General features: G+C 38.8%; 2 protein-coding genes across 10 annotated transcripts in view; one reads left to right on the top strand and one right to left on the bottom strand.

Annotated features, from left to right (window-relative positions):
* Window positions 1–979: 979 nt before the first annotated feature.
* On the bottom strand, window positions 980–2,741 carry thpo (thrombopoietin). Its single transcript, XM_020711095.3, has 5 exons — window positions 2,592–2,741; window positions 2,379–2,503; window positions 2,144–2,230; window positions 1,854–2,018; window positions 980–1,289 (listed from the first exon to the last, which is right to left on the bottom strand). The coding sequence occupies exons 1-5, from the start codon at window positions 2,602–2,604 to the stop codon at window positions 1,086–1,088; spliced, it is 594 nt and encodes a 197-aa protein (XP_020566754.1). The 5' UTR covers window positions 2,605–2,741; the 3' UTR covers window positions 980–1,085.
* Window positions 2,742–3,943: 1,202 nt separating this feature from the next.
* The window catches only part of clcn2a (chloride channel, voltage-sensitive 2a), a 55,679-nt gene continuing 44,057 nt past the window's right edge, over window positions 3,944–15,565 (top strand). For 4 of the 9 annotated variants that reach the window (XM_078935192.1, XM_078935191.1, XM_078935190.1 and 1 more), the window contains exon 1: window positions 3,944–4,891. Coding sequence is in view for 3 of the 9 variants with exons in the window: in XM_011486859.4 (XP_011485161.2) it covers window positions 9,331–9,381 (51 nt within the window). In the remaining 6 variants the exon portion in view is untranslated. Of the gene's footprint in view, window positions 4,892–9,081; window positions 9,382–15,565 lie in introns of those variants that run through there. The other 5 variants (XM_011486859.4, XM_020711092.3, XM_020711091.3 and 2 more) reach the window with 3 other exon arrangements.

Raw genomic sequence — 15,565 nt, 5'->3', positions numbered from 1 at the left:
ATTTTTGCACACCAAATTTTAGAATACTAAATGCAGAAGTCCCAGACTTAGAAAAACATGTCCAGAATTAATGGATTTCAGGAAATAATTCGATCATTACAATGAAACTTGTTACTGAATTGACTAAAAGAAAGTCAAACCTTTAAATAATGCAAAATGTTGCGTAATTGCACAAATTGCAAACAAATTTTGTGTCATTTTTAATTGTTTTTAGGCTATATGTGTCTACACTTAATTTTTATTGAGTACTTATTTCTGCAATTTGTTATTCTTTCTATTATTGTTATTGTTTAATAATACAGAAAAAAACAGGTTTAAAGCAAAAGGAAATGAGACGTTGGAAGGTTCACCATAAATCCAGTGGGTCACCTAACTGCGTAGGAGGGTCTAAGGACAGGGATGTCCAGTTTAGTTTAGTTAGTTTAGTTTAGAATTTTTCTATTGAATTGTATGTATTCATGATCCTTTTTATCTAATGTTTTACCCTACATGTATCCACACAAAAGCCCATTGAGAGGACTGATGTTGTGATATTGGGCTATCCAAATAAAATTGAAATATAAATTAACTAACCACAAAAACAACTGAAAACACCTCAAAAAATAGGATATTTATTTAGAAAAATCGATTTTTGTCTATAAATTCAAAACAATTTCAAATATATGACATGTAACAATGTGTACTTATTTTCAGTCCTTATGATTCAAAGTGTAGCTTTAGCCTCTGATACAATTACAAAAAAATACTTAAGAAAATGAATAGGCAAATACTTATGAAACATGTATTTTTAAAAAGGTGGGAAGAACAAATACATATCTAGAATACAATATAAGCTTAAATATAGAAGTAATATAATAATAAATAGTGGCGTTTGAAAACAACCCAGTAAAGTGCAATATGTAGTGTCACTTAATGAATGTTTATAGGCATGTGTGTCAAAAAATATAAGCTAAAATAAATTTGGTACAAAAAGCTAAAATTAGATGGTCTGATCAAACTTTAATATTAGAGAACAGAAACCAGTTCTTATTTAACTTCTATGAACATCTTGGAACTGAAGACAGGGGAAAATAGCTGTTTCTGTGTCACTGAGAGGTGCATCTGTCTCCCAACGTGAGAGTGAAACTCTCCAGTTTGCCAGTGATCAACTGGTTGTAGCTCTCCAAGACTCTTCTCAGACTCTGGGTGCTTTGGGGAACACAAGACAATGATGGAGGAAGCACTGACCCCTGCTGGTCCAAACAAAAAACAGGAAGAGCTGAGGCTGATGACAGGCAAAACACATAAACCTGAAAAAATCAAAGGTCATGTTAAGACATTATGCACAAAAATGAAATTAAATGCACCCCTTTTGCAATACATGTGTTTTGGGATAAGCAACATCTTTTACTCGTGACTTTTTAGAAGGACTGTCTCACTGGGAAACTATGCAATATTATCTCTGTCACATTCCCAGGAAGGAAGCTTAGAAGTCACACAACTAAACATCATCACTTCCAGGGAGGGGATATTCCAGAAAGTCGTACTTTTATGAGAAACCAGGAAATTCAGCCACTGGAAAAAGTTGTTAGCGCATCATAATAAAGTGGAAATCAAAAATAGTAGCTTATAAACGTGTGCTGTGAAATTATATTAGAATTTTTTTTCATGACAAAAAAACCTTCAGATGTTTTTTTTCTTAAAGCGGGAAGATAAGTATTGCATGTTAGAAACAGAATTAATTTAAGAAAAAAAGACAGAAAGTAAAAACCCCCAAATAAAACTGTGTCATGCATGTCAGACATCTAAATATTTGCAATCAAAAATATAGTTTTTAGGTGCTCCACATAATAGCTTGTTTTAATTGTTCTTACATTCAGCTGAAGATTTGTGATTATGAGCAAATAGTTTCTGATGTTGTTCTCTAATCTCTGCAGCAATAAAGTTCCACATTCAGATTGTGTTGAGTTTCTTATAGTTCTTATATTCTCAGAAAGAAGCTTCAATGACACAACAATATCTTCTCTTTTTTCCAGCTCCTGTAACAACACACAAAAACACAAAATGTGTCATAAAGGGAAATATTTAGCTAATCTTGTCTGATAGAGCACAAACTCAAGAACTGGTAAATATTCCACTGCAGATAACAAATTTAAAGACATACAGATTTTTCTCCCCATGTTGCAGCATGAAGTCCAGTGCAGGGAAGCAGAACTGGAGAGGAAAGGGTCATCAAGTCAGCGCACACACTCTGAAAGGAAGCAGAACCGGGACAATAGCCAGGCAACCAACAGGCTTGTGGATGAGTTATGGTAAGAATCAAAAAAGACTCATGAGAAACACATACGTTTTGCCAAAAATGATCTCAAAGTTAAGAAAAGGTACATTTCTTCCCTCACCAGTGCACCCTCCAGCTCTGCCACAATGTTCAATGCTCTCCTGGCAGCTCTGTTGCACACAAAAGCTATGGGTTTAGCCTCAGTGTCCCACACCTTACAGGCAACCATCCAGAGCAGCAGGAGACCTGGATGAACTCATAGAAAAACACTTAGCTGTGGATCTACAAGCCAGTTTATGACAAGTCCAGCAACAGTTTGAGGGTGAGTACTCACTGCTCAAAGCCATGTCCAGCTCAGCTTCTCCTGGTGAGCCCACATTAGGTTAATCCTGGAATGTGCCAGGTGGAGAATGCCCTCAGTGTTACAGTGCCTCATGGAAAGGAGCTGCGTGTTCTTTTTTGTCTCCCCACTTGATTTCCCACCTTCTCATTCAGTAGTGGGAAGTGCAAGTGTTATCTAGCCTGAGAGCAGGAGGCTGTCCAACTTCTCTAGTCGGCACACATAAAGTGTTTCACACTGAGAATGAGAAATAAGTGATATCAGCAGCACTTTTTTCCATTCTTATCCGGGTCGGAACTCATATTTGTGACTAGAGATTAATTATTAAACATTATGAAAGAACATTTACACGTTAATTGATTTAATTGATTTATATTCCTACGATGTAACCCAATTGATCTTTCTGAGGCAAGTTGTTAATTTAGTTGACCTATACAATTTTGAAATCATTAAAAGAAAGATATATCCATATTGGAAAATACCATTTGGATTGAGGCATGGTGGGTTTATTTTACTACAGCGTAAAAATAACCAAGTGCATTAGAGCGGCAACACACGTAATGGCCATTATTACAGTCCAATGTGTGGAAACACTGAATGTTCTAATAATGTTCTGTTTGTATTGTTTTGATGTGGAAAAACAACAGTGGACTGAACTATGTGATACAAAAATGTGAATGGATTTGCCATTAATTCTTGTTTACCTGGTTGTTTGTACACACATTTGATGGACAATTGATTATCTTGCTAGAAATATAAGGAATCTGGAAAACTTCCATTGCTCTGTTCAGTATCCAGGTAATTATCTCAAAGTCACTCTGGTTGAGGTTTTGTCTAAAGATGTCCTGGATCCATTTTAGGTTAGTGAATTGGATCCAAACATCTACGGAACCAAAATTAACGATGAATCTTATAATTAACCACAGATGTGAATTAAATTGTTAAAATATTACACTCCCACAAAGATGGCGTCATGTCAGTCAATGTTTAAGCATTTTCGCTTTTTAGTTATTTTTACTGGTTTGTTTTCTGTCCAAAAATAAACAGCAGCTTACGTTTAAAAATGTTTTGTTCTGGGTTTTTTTTAACACATTTTAGGCACTTTTTGTGTAGTTGAATATATTAACTATTTTTTAGTAGTAGGTTTTTAGGTACGAATGTTTTAATTTCATTTAACGTTTGAAAATGACAAATAAGATGTATCTATCAGCAAGAATGAAGAAACATCTCAGTAAAGACACAAAAAAATTGTAACCTGTACGTGACAGTTTTATTCTAAGGGCCAAATATGTAACCTCATATTTGCAGACTTTAGATAAAGATATTTTCCTTGACAGGACAACAAGCTTTTTTTTCTTTTTTTTTTTGTTTTTGAGGGGGATCGCAGCTGGAGGACGCAATGGCTGCAACTCAATTGGGTTTAAAAGCTGTCAAAACGACAAGAAGGGCGAGGGAAGATTGAGGGCATGCACCATGATCCCCATTTTCAAAAAAGCGCTAGTCAAGTCTTCCTTTCCTCCGTTCCTGTTGCGCCTGGCGAGACGCAGGACGACTAATGGACCCGTGATGCGTCTGTGTGCTGGCACATGCAAACGGGGGGGGAGACAGACGAAGAGACAGAGCAGAAACATTAAACACCACTTTCTCCTTCAGAGTGTTTTCATTTTTCTGCAGATAATTCCGTCTGCGGCCAATTAAGACGAATGTGCGCCGCGCCTCCGCGCATAATGACCGGATCGCCGGAGCCTTTGCACATTTGGAGAAGACTGCGGGCCGCACTGATGGTACCCGCATTGCATCACGGACACGACACCCGGTACCCCACTGTCTCCCTCCCACCTCCACGGGAGCCGATGAAGAGGCTGTATCATCCTATCACAGAGTTTGTTTGACTCATGCAACCGCGCTCTCAGACTGTCGCTCAAGTCATGGTCTCCACAGACGCGCAGGAGCCGCGTTCCCCGCTGTGCACAGCTTCGCAGGCGCTTAACCGGTAATTACGCGCCGCGCTGACAACTTTGGAATCGGGCTGCATGGATGGATTGCGCATCAGCAACAGGCCAGTCTGCGGGATCAATTGAGTGAGGCGTCCCCACTTTGGAGAGCTGTGTGACGGCCGGTTGTTATCCGCTCACATAGCGTTTGATTCTGTAAGTGAGCGCTGCAACCTGTGGCTGTGCGCCTCTTTTTTCCATTCAAGATTCTGCTGAGGCGCAATGGAGGGACGCAGCTGACGACTCTCCATCCCTAACCCGAGGAGGAGGCTATAAAAAAAACAGCTCCTGTCAAAAACGGTGAGTACACTGCGTGCTGGCAAATTCTGTCTCTTTCTGCCTTTTTCTTTCACAATCACATCGTGGATCCCCCGAACTTTGTCCAGATCCGGCTCAAGGACAAATGGCAAATGAAGGTCCAATACAGATATTGAGTATATTTTCTGTTATTTAGGTTTCTTTTAGATGCTATTTTTTGACAGTTTTTATATTTTACTCTTGCTGCCGCAAGAAACTTCTATTATAAAAATAGAGGCATAGGTGGTCAAACATGTGATTGATTCGCTGGAGTGACTCAAGGTCCTTATGCTGTCTGTCTGTCTGGTAAAACGCACCAAGGACTAATTTAGTCTTTTAGTTTTCATTTTAAGTCTAAAATAAACCAAAACATTATCTCCCATTTCATGTTTATCAGATATAATGATACAGGAAATGAGATCTGAATCCCATGGAGGTTTTTAGATGTGGGTCACTGTGTTGCTTCTCAGGGCTGCGGAGCCTCCAGTCCTCATGGTTCTGCATACCTGTGGCTGCCAGCTTCTAATGTGATCAAGGCGGTGACACTTAGTGGCTAAAAGACTTTGCAGACCCGTGTGTCCATGCATTTTCATAAATAACTACATCCTTGCGAAAACATGTTTGAGCTTGTGTGTCATTTAGTGGTCTCTGAGGTCCTGGTTTATTCTTGTGCTCTTGTTTTTTTCACTGCTTCTTTTGCCTTCAGTCAATCAGCTGCAGCCTGATGCTGAATGTTTGATCAACAGTCACACAGGATTGACCTTAAAGTAAATTGAGATTTTAATCCGAAAAGTACCACAAGTGACCTTGGTGTCTACCATTTAAAAATGACTCACTTCCTTAGTTGTTTTTGAAAACTTTTTTTTTTACCTACAAGGCTTTTACTTATGAAACTTTCGAATATCTTAACCCATAAGAACCAAGACTCATTTAAATGACTATTATGTGAGATATAGCATAGTCTAAGAGCACCACAGAACACATTTCTGATCTTTTTCTTTTGGATGTCACCATGGGTTTTTACGGGTTAAAGTAAAAGAAATCTAAATCTGAAAACTGACTTTTTTTTGGTTCAAAACATAAACAATTAAACTTGTTGCCTTTAAATCAATTTGAAATGTTGCTCTATAGAGACATCAAAGATTTACCGACCAGTAAAGTTGTAAATTTTGTTGTAAAGAGCTTGTGCATGACTTCAATCAGTTACAGTAATGATAAAGGATTAAAAATATTCCAAAATGTAAAACTTTTATTATTTAACTACGGTACTAGATCACATATTTAGAGTTGTTGAGTGCATTTCCATATACTGAAAGTGGTCTGGAAGAGTCGGACCTCCTGACCTCCTCCTTTAGAACTAGACTTCAACGGCAGGCATCTGCCTGATCTGGTTTGGGTTAAGTAAGATGGCAGAGGGAATGAAAGCACAAAAATACTGGATTATCTACAGACATTCAGTCTAACTTTAGAGAGTATGTCCACATCCCAAACTGAATCCAAAGCTGACTCAGAGAAGCCTGAAAGGTAAAACATCTGCCTCCAGTTCTGCTTTTGGAAACTCTAAAAAGGAATCCTCTTTTCACGGAAGTTCTCTGTCGGGGAAATGCGGGACGGTGAATAAGATATGAAAAGGATGGTCCTTCTGAGCTTTATATGTGAAAAACATTTAAAACATAGTTTTACCTGTCACACATAATAAAGAAGCTTTAGCTACAGAAATATGATATCTTAGTTGCTCATCAGGACTCAAGCATACATTTATTTTGCTTTTTTTTTTGTCAATCAGAGTCGTAAATGTCCTCAAATTTTGTGTCAAACAAATACATGTTTGTTTTTCTGGTGGCCATAAAATATAAAGTCCAAATGATGCAAAGTTGATTGTGCATCAGAGTACTCATGGTGCTTGAAAGGTTTGGTTGGAAAAACAGTTTTAACTTTCACTCATTACAACTAAATTTGAAATATGTACTATTCTTCCGACTTTTTTATTTTTGGTAGAATGACTGCTGAAAAGAAAAAGACTTTAGCCTTTAAATTGTACTTTATGTAGTTTATTCTGGCATTCGGTGTACTTCTGTACCAAAACGTGCACACATGTTCAAACAAAGAAAAGAAAAAAAAATTATAAAAGAAAAGAAGATTTAAAAGAAGATTTTTCACATGATTCTAGTCAGCCAAATGGGACAGCCGTAAGACTCTGTGTTATTGCAAAAACCGGGCTCTTGTGTTTTATTCAGATTGTTTTGGAATTATTGCAGGAACGTTATGGCACATGAACTTTATCTCTCCCACCATAGATTTTTTTTCTCCCAGGTCTTTCTGGTACCAACAGTCAGTCTTGCTTTTTTGGTTGTGCAGGTTCGAAGAAAATGAAACAAATTAGTCTCAGAATATCACAGAGCAATCAATGTGGTTTCCTGCTGACTAGGGTGGCAAACTAGCAAGATTTATTCCTTCTTCTCCAGATTTATGGTAAACAGTGCCGAAAAGTTTCCATCAAGTAATTAAATTGTTCTAGTTTGAAGATTGCTCTCTAGTTTGAAACATTTCCCCATGCTTTTTGGTCAGTAGTTTGACTATGCAGTCTTTAAAGGAACCTTAATGTGCAAACCAAACCTTCATACAACAGCTATGATCAACTTTCCCTTTGTTGCTCCATTATTTTCTCCACCAGCTTCTCATGAGTCTATAGCAGCAACTTCAAACTTGCTTAAAACTTGCGAATCAGTCCTGTCTGTTTAAGGACATTGAGGGTTTAATTTTTTGTTTTGTTTGTAAGAAATAATTTGGGTAATTTTACTCAACATCAATCGTAGCATAACACTTTTAAAAGCATTAAAACTTAACTTTCAATAAATGTTGTGTCTGTCCAGATTTTTTTCTGCATATCATAAAACATGAAGTTCCTGTATTAACTGTTAGTTTAACTCTAAAAAAGGAAGAAAGTCTGAAAGACAAAGTTTTAGACGATAAAATATCTCAGTAAATGTAAAGTTTACAAAAAAGAATCAGTATTTTCAGGTCTTTTAATCTATTGACTTGACCTGTTCACAGCTGCCATGTATCAGAAAGTCAGTGAGTTACTATCTTTTTGGCTCAGTTTGCATCAAAAGGAGGAAAATATAAAATTTTATCGGAAATTTTAACTTGGAGTTCTGTTTTTTTTAGATTAAGATGCAAACAATTAAAAACGAATTCTTAAATATTTCTTTTAACCTGTTTTATTTTGTTTTTTTTACAGCTCATTGTTTTAAGAGCTGTGCAGCCGTTCCCCTTAACACCTCCACATTTGTTTGCCAAGGAATGAGTGAAACTCCTTCCCACTCAAATGTCCAAAGTGGAAGTTCTGGTGGATTGAATTTTAGTTAGAAGGTCATTGGTTTGAAACTCTGCTAAAATGTACATGATCTTCCTTCTTGTACCATTATTATTGGAGAAATTCATCTTTCAGTGCTGAAACATGCATTTTGGTTTGTTCCTTAGTTAAAACATTCTCTTATAGGAGGAAATTTGTCAATAATAATAATAATTAAGACAATAATAATAATAATAATGATGAGGAGGAGGAGGAGGAGGAAGAGGATGATGATGATGATGAAAAAGCTCAACTCCAACATAAATTGTGTTTTCTTACTAAAATAAAAGCACTCAGTCCAGATCTGGACCTTACCAATCCCGTCTGATCCTTGTTTTAAAATTTATCCATAATAGTGCAGCACATGAAAACACCGCACAACAGAAAATAAGATAACAATGTGTAATTACAAGAATAATTTTAGCTATAAAAACAAGTAAAGGTATAAATAAATACATTGTAAATTAACTATAAAGTGATGCAAAACTCAATTAAAAAAAGTCCTTGAACAAAAGTTTACATTTACACTCAATTTAACTTTTCTTTTTATTCTTTAATACATGTGCTTTAGTATGGTATTTGCCTTGTGGTAAATGATGCAAAATCTGAGAGAAGATGAGTAAAATTAACTAAAAACAAGTCTGACTTTTAGATCAGAAACACACAGAAAACTTGTGAATTTCTGTCAAGACTTCCCTTAAAGATCAATCTGACTCACAGGAAGATAAGATAAAGCATTAATATCACCATAAAGTATGTCTTCACCTGTAATTTAATAGTTACTAACAGACTGAAGCTCGTGCAGGTCCATAACCTCCTCCACAGAGAGGCGCCAGCTGGGAGGGAGGTGGCGTTTCGCATTCAAAGCTGCAGCTGCAGGGCTCCAGCCGGCCGTACCTACTCTCATCTGGACACTCACTCACACACATCATCACACTGATGGTCATCTTCTCCACGCGGGAGACCTGTTACACACCGCACATGTGACATGTAATGTCAGGCGGCCGCGCGCTCCTCCGGCGGCCACTAACTGCTGCAGAACTGCGCTCCTGACAGTCTCGTGGTTTTAGAGGGGAACGCTGCTGCAATGGTGAAGGACAAGCCCGAGGAGCGGACGCTGCAGTACCAGCAAACTTTGGTGAGTGTCGGAGGGGATGGGGTGCTGCTTGCATCATGCCGTGCATGTGCGACTTTGCACGCGGCGCGTTTCACGCGGCTTCTGCTGGCCCAGCTGAGCGAGCCCCTGCAGGAGGAGGAGAGGAGAAGCTGATGAGAAATCTACCTGCACATGCGGAATTTTTTTTTTGTAACACCGTCTTCCTCGTCGCTTCTCATTCATTCACCTGGATCCACAGGTGTTGTACCCCTCCAATGTCCGTTTGCCTCCCCCCCTCACAACCCCTATAATTAATATTTATCACTTCAATCTGTTCAGCTCCACAGGGAAGCTTGCATTTCCCCGCTTGCTTTATAGTCAAAAAGGCCATCATCACGAGATTTTTTTTTAAATAATGATCCATTAGCATTACATTACATTCAAGTCCTCTGCATCTTATAGTGACTCCTGCATATGTTGGCCTTCCTCTTCTTTTTTCAGAAGTGCCCCCCTTCTATAAACTAAAAGTGCTTTCTGAATATAGATTGCTTCGTGCACCAGTTTTTTTTATTTTTTTCTTATAGAGAAAAAATTGATACCCTGGAGAACTTTCTATTCACATAAAGGGACAGAGACAGGCAGTCAAGCATTGAATTTGAGATTCATTTTACATCCACTCAGGTGTCTGCAGCAATCCGTCATCTGTCTTTCTTCTTTTGCCCGTGCACATCTGCAGGTTCTGCCGGCCAATCTGTGCAGCTGCATGGACCCCGGTGGCACACGTGATGTTCTTCTTGTTTTGTGAGGATCGATGCTGTGCTGTGTCCCAGCCAAAAGATCAATAGCAATGTAAAATGGCAGGTGTAGAAGATTTGAGCATTTGGTCTCACCCCTGGCCTTCTCGTGTGTATCACTCAAAGCGACGGCTTTATCGTTAACTCCCTGCAGTCTGGAACCCCAAAAATAGATTTGTGTGTGTGTGTTTCTTTGCATGTAATGGTGCAGTGTGTGTCCTGCTGCTGCTTTTTACTGCAAAGTGACTGCACCGCTCATAGTATAATATTTTTCAGGTGTGGTGGAACATGAGTGGCTTTCTCTCAAAAAACTGAAGAGCATTTATAAATAGAAATAATCCCGAAGATACTAAATAAACGATAAAAAAATGAAGACAAGTGAAGGCTCGCAGACTTTTTTTTGCCATTTCAGCTAAAGTTTAAAATTGGATTGCTATGTTGACAAAAGAATCTTTTGTGTTTTATTGCTCTCCATCAGCAGCACTCCAACGGTTTGCACTTGTGTTTGCTGGGAGTTTTGGCAGCAGAGAAACGCTGATGCTGTTGCACAACGAAGCAGATGACACAGAGCCATAGAGAGAGTGTCGAGATCTGTGTGATAAAGTTTTCCAGGAGGAAAAGGCACAGAATGCCATCTCTTCATATTTGCAGCTGACGCACTTGAAAGGTCCTTTTTTCTTCCCATTAGTCAAACATTTCAGCACTAATTTGTTACAAAGTGAACATTAAAGGGGATTTGGACATAAAAAAACACACTGAGAAAAAACAAAACTATAAAAACTTAAATTGAAAATGGAATTAGATAGTTACAGAAAAATCTCTGTAAATAAACTCAAGTCTTTCTGTTAGGGCACAGGTCACTTGTGCATGCAGTGCATGCTGGGACGTGAGTCTGCTTTTCTGTTGTCTGTCAGAGGAGCAAGCGAGGTTGTGGGTGATGTGGCGATTCATTTTCGAAGTGTTGCAGCTTTCCATCTGAAGCCTTTTTAGAAGGTTTTCTCAGAGATGTGGGAGGTCTGGATGTGTCATCTGGGTTCGCCCGAGTACTTGTGTTTTCTCTTCTCAGAAGCGTGGGCAAGTTTGCTTAATAGGTTATGCATTTGTACTCAGTTTGAGTATGTGTAGGTGTGGGCGTGTGTGACTGAGTGAGTGAGTGGGATCCGCTCCTACACATGAAATGCTGTTGAAAAATCTTGAGCCGTCCCTCATTTATCTGACACCAGTTTACAAAACCTTTTTCCTTTTATCTCTGTGAGCGGGAACTCTTCCAGCTTAATTTTTCATTTTTTTCTAGCACAGCTCTTTACAAACCTATGTGTTAATGTTTGTTTTCATTAACATATTTCAGCCCAGGGTGTTTACAGTGGACAAGCAGGGAGGGGCTTCTCTTCCTTTTTCTTTTGCTACTGTTTACTAGCACATGTCCACCATCTAGAGAGGTGAAGACGCTTGGTGGGAAATGTCCAAGCGGCGCAAATCTCCCGATACTTGCTCCAGGTTTTCACTTTCACATCTCTATTCCAGTATATGACAGACTTGGTGTCATTTTATTCCGGCTGAGCACAAACCACAATATTTAATTTCTTCTCCATGATCAATATTTGCATGGTTGGCATTTTCGGGAATGAAAAGGAACGCCTTACCTACATCACTACCAAATCCGAGCCCCTGATTGGTCAAAATTTGACCTGGTTTTACTCGCAACGTGCATTCAATAGCCACACATGTTGAACGCGAAAACAGTCGCACAAACTTGCACATGCGTGACCACAGGAGTTATGAATGCGTAAGCACAAAATGCATGTTTACATAGACTTTTCAGTCAAAGTGATCTCTTGCAAACGCATTGCTGAGGGTGGTGTGTTTGTGACTAAAGTCCTCTTTTAAAATCTAAGAATACAACTCTGCATCCTCACTGAAGCTACAACCCCACAATATGACACAATGTGTTACCTTTGAGTTGTGGGCGGGAACCCCACAATAATGTGGGCAAATGTCTCCACCCACAACTTGAAGGTAAATTTCTAATGAACTCCTGCCACTCTGGAGAAACTATGTCTTAGAAAACGACGCAGTTTTTTTTTTATTTTGACCAATGGGAACACTTTGAAAATAGATCAAACGTGGGAAAAAAAGAAGAATATTTAAATATTGTCGGTCTCCTCCTTAATAATACAATTTTAGCCATAGGAAACCATAAAAAAACTTTCAGGAAAGTCTGGAAGGGAAATGCAGCAGAGTGGTTCAGGAGATTTCCTGCCGTGTGCACCTGCCACACATACAGGACAGGAGCGCAGATGTTACCAACTTGTCCGTCAAGCAGCAGGTGGTTTCAAAGTGTTACTGCAGCAAACATCAAGTTTCTTACCCACCTGAGCAGGAAGAGCTTCTCCCGCCTCTCCACACAGGACACTGCGGCACCGCAGGAACATAGACAGAGAGAGCGAGTGCTGGTTTCTTTGAGTTCACGCATGTGTGTCTATGTGTCTGAAAATCAAACATCTCACTGACTTGGATGTCCTTCAGCCTGCTGTTGCTTGATAAATATTTAAAGACATTACTGCATATTTTCTTGTTTTTGTCAAACACAACCACAGTGGTGCAGTCAAACAGAAATGTGGGGGCTAGTACACATGGAGTCCTGGTACATCCTTTGTGGCACTATCGCTGTTAGTACTTCATGGGCAGCTGTTTCAGACTAAAATATTATGAAAGATTAAAACTATACCCTTTGAGGTAATGATTATGGTTTTCGCTGAAATCAGCTCTCCTAATTTTTTCTGGAAACACAAAATTGCACTAAAGTTAAAAGAATCAGCACAACCTTTACATCTTTTTGAAGCGGCTGCTTGGATCTCTGATGCTACGTTCACACCAGGCATGTGACACTCGTTCTTGAATGCGCTAAACGTGCACCAATGTGACCAATCAGGGACTTGGTAGTGGCGTGTAGGTAACGCCTTTTCAAAACACAAAAGTGCTAACTATTGTGAACATGATCACAAAGGAGAAATTAATTATTGCGCTTTTTCTGCCTTGCCAGAATTTTAAAACACCATGATGTACATTTATAGGAACAGAGCTGTGAAAATAAAATCCGGAAGTAAGGTTAGCAGGATTTGCACCGCATTGACTTTGCGCACCAAGCCTCAACCCATTGTAGGCGGCAGACAAGTGATAGTAAACAGTAAAATAAAAAAACTAAAGTAGAAGAATCCTTTCCTTGCGGCTCCCTGCTTGTCCGCTATGTAAACACCACCGGCTGAATGTGCATTCATAAAATCGCATCTAGCCTGTTCTTGAACACGCCACACGCGGCCGCAGTGTAGGTACCTTTTGGTATTCACAATGGACTGTTGCTACCCAGTACTATCTAAATAAATAATAATACCCAATACTAGCATACGTTTTCACAGTTGGAAGAGGCTTGGTACACCCCCCAGGAGGTCGCTGAGATCATGTGACCAGGGTCTGCTGGTGGTTAAGAGAACCCGGTTAAAAACTAAAGGTGACAGAGCCTTTGCAGCAGTGGCTCCATCCCTCTGGAACTCCCTTCCTCTCAGCCTCACATCTCCAGACTCAGTGTTTTCTTTTAAAAAGCAGCTAAAAACCTATCTTTTTAAAATTGCTTTTTCTTAATTCTTTTTTACATTCTGTTTTACTGTTTTATCGTGTTTTACTGTGAAGCACTTTGTGAGTTTTATCTTGAAAAGTGCTATACAAAAAAAGTTTATTATTATTATTAAATGTTGAAGCTTTGTAAATCTTGCAAATATTGCTCCAAGCTTTTTCTTTCACAAATATATCAGCTGTACGCTGATATATGAAAAACTTGGTGTCAAATACTGTAATTGCGGACGGGAACAAACCACAATTATTAATTTCTCCTCCAGGCCTTTTCATTCACTTCTGTGAATGAAAAGGGACGCCACACTTCATATGTCCCTGATTGATCAAAGTTCAACTGGTTTAACTTTCAATGTGCATTCAATGGTTGTGCGTTTTGCATGTAGAGCCCACGTGAACGCTAGACTTCTGAACGCAGGCGTGAAAAAACAGGCACATGTGAACGTTTACTTAGACTTTTCATTTAATGTGATCGTGTGATTGAGGCTGGTGGAACATAGTATGAGGGTTCAGGGCAGTTTCTGTTAGTCCTAGTTTCCTAAATGTCTCCAGAGAATATTTTATGATTTCATTGGATTTATTTTGGTCACATTTAATTTCTCCGCCACTCAAGAAATTGCTATACTGCAATTTTATCTGATACAGACTATAAGTGTCTGGACTAAAGGTAAAATTGGCCTTTTGAAAACTCACTAAATCATTTTGAACTAAATCAACAAATTTCCACTGTTTATTGAAAATTGTGCCAATTAAAAAGAACACCAAGTTAATAAAAATATATATAAATTTTTGCTTTTTAGGCTCAAATACACTCATATCAGAGTGTTAATGCACGATCGACAAATATTAGATCTGGTCTCCTGGAGATTACTGCATCAGCACTTCGCCCATAAAAGTAAGAGATCTGCAGCCTCCCGTTTTGTGTTAAGTGCTGCATTTAGTAGAGACTCACACACAGCCATTTCAAGGTCACACAAAAGGACAACGCTGTAAACTACATCTGTAAATATGAGCTGCTTAAAACTAACGCTAAGGTTATAAACTGGAATAAACAAAGCCAAGACATTAACTTAACTAACAGCAAAAATATTGATGGATTTGCATTAGTAGATGAATTAAAATCTAAATGACCTCCAACTGGGTTGTTAAAGGGTTACAACAAGGTAATTGGCTACTAAAATCCTCCAGGAAATTCGTTTTTCCAGCATAATCGACAAACTGGATAGATTTCCTTAGCATTTATCACCATAGTTCTGCACTTTTTAAGGACAAAAGTCGGAGATCTTGTCCCTGAAATCTGCTAAAGCCTCTTTGGAGTCTGAATATATACAGCCCCTTTTCCACAGGGGGACCATGCCTTCCTTCACCTTCCACATCCTTTCTAGATCTTCTATCAGCTTTTTCTATTTTTTAAACTTTTGTGTTCCTCTGATGCTTAAGATTCCTGATTTCTTTTATCTATCAGTCAATATTCATTTGGTTTTTATCTCCCTTTTTTCCTGTCTTCATCTGGAAATCCCACAGCTCACAGAGTTTGGTCCCAGTCTTGTCTTTGAACCTCAGAGTTCATACTCAGCGCAGATGTTTTTTTGTGCACTGTGTCAGCCATTTAGCTGTTTGTGTGTGTGTGTGTGTCTAGATACAGGTTCACACAAAAGAGGTGTCTCTTCAGGGGAGTTTGGTTTCTTTAACTCAGCAATTTCTTTGTCCTCCTACACAGAAATTGGCCTGAGTCCATTTCAGGTTCTGTCACGCCTAAATAGGTCTGTTACAAGCTTACTCTACTGCAGATTGCAGAGCCTCGA

This window comes from Oryzias latipes, chromosome 17 (assembly GCF_053564925.1).
Source record: "Oryzias latipes strain Hd-rR chromosome 17, Olatipes_Hd-rR_3.1".
Taxonomy (NCBI): Eukaryota; Metazoa; Chordata; class Actinopteri; order Beloniformes; family Adrianichthyidae; genus Oryzias; species Oryzias latipes.
This window is presented reverse-complemented; position numbering and strand designations above follow the sequence as displayed.